Consider the following 4,184-nt stretch of genomic DNA (forward strand, 5'->3'; position numbering starts at 1 on the left):
AGACTGACAGACAGATGATCAAGAGACAAATGATAGAGGACGCTTAGACTGATAGATGAGACGGGTGATAGATGACAGACAGATACGAAAGTTACGGGACTTGGCTCACAATTGTGGAGACCGCGGAGTCCACACCAGACCACCTGCAAGCTGGATAACCAGGGAAGCCGGTGGTTGACTCGATCCAGGTTCAGAGGCCTGAGACTCTGGGGCTGCTGGAAGCCAAGAACTTGGAGTTGTGAGGCTGGAGGGCAGGAGAAGGGCCCTCAACTCCAGGAGGGAGAATTTGCCTTTCCCCCTCCTTTTCGTTCCGTCTGGGCCCCCAGCCGATTGGACGGTACCTGCTCACAGTAGGGGCGAATCCTCCCTCTCAGTCCCCCAACTCACCCACCAATCTCCTCTGGAAACACTCTCATAGACACACCCAGAAGTAATGCCCTGCCAGCTAGTATCCCTAAATCCAGTCAAAGACCTAAAATCAACCTTCAAACACACAGAGGAGAAAAGACTTGCACAAGGCCACACAGAGACTAGTTTTCTCAGCTTTGTCTCACCATCGTGCCTGTGCATCAGGTACTTGGAGGTGTCCAGCCAGAGCACCCTCAACTTACTCCCCCGTCTCATCCATTTAAGCCAGCAGGCCAGGGTAGGACGGAGTTCCCGCCTCCTGCGGCTCACAGTTGTGTGACGCGTTCTGAAGCAGCCTCTCCCGCTACCCGGGACCCCCCCTGGGCTGGAGCAACGCCGTCTGGCTCTCGAGCTGCCTCCCGCGGGGCTGATGACTCTGTCCCAAGAGCGTGTTTTCCAGCTGCTGGCCCGGCCCTTCTCGTCTGTGTGACCGACCCCGCGTCTACCTGGTTGGCAGGGAAAAGAGGCCATCACCTCGGCCGCCATGGTCTCGCCCACGGGCATCTGCCTGCTCCTGCAAAAGAGCCCTGGAAGCCCCCAGTCCTGAGCACTCAGGACCGCGCCTACTCCTGGCATCCAGCCCCTTCTCTCTCGGGACGGAGCAACTCTTTCTCTGATCCGCTTCCTAAACAAACTCCTTTTCTTCCGACCTGCCTCTGTGCCGTTCTTTGCATACGCGTGGCCCCAACTCAGCTCGCGGGCCTGACACCCCCACGGCCGGGCTCATCAGAAGGCAAGCCCTGACTTGCACTGGCTCTCCCGAGGCCCCGGGAAGGGCTCTAGCCGCCTCTGCTCACAGGCTTGCATTCCTCTGCACCAACAAGAACCCAGACCCCACAAAACTTGGACTTGCTCCTCCGCACCCGGAGTCGCTTGGGGAGTTAAATAAGATTTTGTTCACAAAGCGGGTGGCACTCAGGAGGCTTCGAGGTGTGTCACTTCCCTCCAGAACAGCCCCGAGAAGGGACGGAAGGACAGACAGGACAGCAGGCTGGCGTGCTTGTTCCACGTCGCTTTAATGCCCCGCGGGTGCCACGCCACGGCCTGGCCTCAGAGGAGCGGGCTAGGGCATCTGGCTCTCCAGAGGGCCTTCCCCGTCACGGGTGAGGCCGTGGATCCAGTCGAGGTAGCGGCTGACTTTGGTGTACACGCCGTAGTTGTGAGGGAGGCCGCAGCCCTCGCCCCAGCTCACCAGGCCCACCAGGAACCAGGTGCCGCGGAACAGAGCCACCATGGGCCCCCCGCTGTCCCCCTCGCAGGCGTCCCGCCGGTCCCCAAGGACGCCCGCACACAGCATGTTCTCGGAGACGCTGTTGCTCATGACCTCGGCGCACTCGTTGCGCGGGACCAGGGGGATGCTGATGAAGTTGAGGACAGAGGTGCGGTTCCTCCGGGTGTCCCTCTCGCGGCTGCTGTGGTAGCCCCAGCCCGTCACCACGGTCTCCTGGCCGGCCTGGGTGAGCTCGCGCTCCGCCAGGCCGCTGTCCGGGAGGCAGACGGGCACGACGGTCTGCGAGAGGGTGGCGGGCTGGGCCAGGCGGAGCAGCGCGATGTCATTGTCGGTGGTGCTCTTGCTGTAGTTGGGGTGGACGAAGGTGTCCTTGATGTCCAGATCCACCTCCCACTTCTCCCATCGCCGCAGGTCATACTCTCCTGCAAAAGAGGGCACCGTCAGCGGCAGGAGCCTCTTCCCCATGGCGCGTGCCCAGGGCTGGCACTGCCAGCCCCCTGCAGACCTGTGCGGGGGGGGGGCCCTAGCGGCCCACAGCTGGAGAGCGCACACCCACGTGCTGGGGGGCCATGCGTCTGTGCCACGGATCCCTAGCAAGGATGGCTTTTTTTTTGAGTTGGAGTCTCACTCCGTTGCCCAGGCTGGAGTGCCCTGGCACGCTGATGGCCACCCAGCGTCGATCTGCTGGGTTCTGGCGATCCTTTCGCCTCAGCCTTCCAAGTAGCCGGAACTACAGGCACACGCTACCATGCCCAACCAGTTTTGTATTTACTGTAGAGACGAGGTTGCACCACCTTGCCTGGGCTGGTCTCGAACCCACGGGCTAGGGTAATCCACTCGCCTCAGCCTCCCAAAGCGCTGGGATGACAGGCTGAGCCACAGAGCCCGGCCCCAAGGATGACTTTTCCGGCTAGGAGAGGCCCATAGGTGTCAATCCCAAAGGAGCAGACCTAGTCTGGATTCGCGAATGAAGCTGTGAGACCAGGAAGTAACCTGAAGTCCACAGACCAGAGCCACAGAGGAGTGGTGAGACAACCACAGCTGAGAGGCAAAGGCAGGGGCAGCGAGACCCAGGGAGGAGGATCCACAGAACACGGCACTTCCGGGGAGGAAAAGACAAGTCCTCTCAGATCAGACAGATGGCTCCTGGGAGGAGGGCCTGGAACGTTCAAGCCACGCCCATGGGGGCCACGGCACAGACCTTTTCCTTCCTTTTGGCAGAGAGTTAAGTCCACAGACGGACGGAGGCTCGGGGACCCCAGACTACGAGGGAAGCAGCTCACTGCTTTGGCCCATAGCTCAGCTCTGTCCCCAGGAGTCTGTGAGGCACATCCCTGAGTTCAGGCCTTGCCGGTCTCTGTACCCAAAGTGCAGGCCCACACACAGCCTGCTACACACTAGGGGAAGTGGAGAGGAGAGGATAGGGTGGCCGCTTGCTGACAACCATGTGGCAGGTGCCTGGGCCCAGATCTGAAGAGGTACCAGAGCATCCCCTACCTGCAGCATACCAGGTGTCACAGGGCAGACGGGGCACACAGGCCTCTTCCCCCAGACACCTTCTGTGGAGTTCAAGCAGCCTCTTGCTTGGACGCCCTGGGGACGCCCTGGGGTTTGCAGGGTCTGCCAAGCCCCAACAGCCAGCCCGCTCCCCGCAGCCTCCCACAGCCCCCTTCTGCCTGGCTCCAGCCATACCAAGCCTGACAGTGAACTTCTTGGAGTCCTCCATGCAGTGGGCCGCCGTCAGCACCCAGGAGGGGTGGATGAGCACCGCCCCGCAGGCAAGTTTCTTCTTTGAGTCCAGCAGGGCCACCTGGAAGGGGCGTGGGGGGCATCGCAGGCTGCCTTCCCACAACTCCAGGTCAGGGCCCCTGGGTCTCACAGGGCCCTGGCATGGTTCTCATGCACTCCCCTGAATTCCCTGGCTGCATGGACAGAGTCTCACTGCCCTTTTGTGGCACCTTCTATTTCTGCTGTACGGTGTTGGCTGGTCCCAGGACGTCTCCTGACTTTGCCCACGCTGTTCCTGTACTGTCCCATGCTGTTGCAGTCACCCTCTGCCACACCCACCGCCACCCAGCGAGCCCTGCTCATCCTTGGAGGCTTGGGCCAGGTCTGGTGTGCCCAGGCTGCCCTGGGGGTCCCCTCGGACCGCCCTCGGCCCCTGGCCTGAAGGCCATCCTGGGCTGGTCCCACTGGGGGTCTTGACCCTGCCAGAATCCGGGGGCTCCCGGGGGCTGTGCCTTCTCTCTCCCCACAGTGCCCGGCAGAGAGGGAGCCAAGCGTAAGGCTCCGGTTGCGCGCGAGGAGCAGCCGGGTCCCCTTCCTGGCCCCCCCCACGGACGTTCTCCTTCCAGCTCTTCTTCAGGCCGCGCCCCTCCCTCTTCCTTTCCTGGAGCCGCCCCCCACTTCCCTCCGAAGCCCGAGCAACGCAGCACCCCTCCCCTCCGCACGCTGCGCAGAGAGCCCTGGCGGGGCCCCTGCCAGGGCTACCTGCCAGGGGCCGTCGCCCCGTCTGGTCCGCTGCCCGCCCACGAACCGCGGGGCC

General features: G+C 62.6%; 1 protein-coding gene across 1 annotated transcript; it reads right to left on the reverse strand.

Annotated features, from left to right (window-relative positions):
* Positions 1-1,405: 1,405 nt before the first annotated feature.
* Positions 1,406-4,180, reverse strand: PROC (protein C, inactivator of coagulation factors Va and VIIIa; the record flags this gene model as incomplete). The annotated part of the gene is made up of 3 exons (XM_008048094.2): positions 1,406-2,061; positions 3,332-3,449; positions 4,130-4,180. Coding segments are annotated over 3 exons (759 nt in total), but the record flags the coding sequence as incomplete, so codon positions are not given.
* Between the last annotated feature and the right edge of the window lie 4 nt (positions 4,181-4,184).

This window comes from Carlito syrichta, unplaced genomic scaffold (genome assembly GCF_000164805.1).
Source record: "Carlito syrichta isolate Samal-C Ts95f unplaced genomic scaffold, Tarsius_syrichta-2.0.1 Scaffold120516, whole genome shotgun sequence".
Lineage (NCBI taxonomy): Eukaryota > Metazoa > Chordata > Mammalia > Primates > Tarsiidae > Carlito > Carlito syrichta.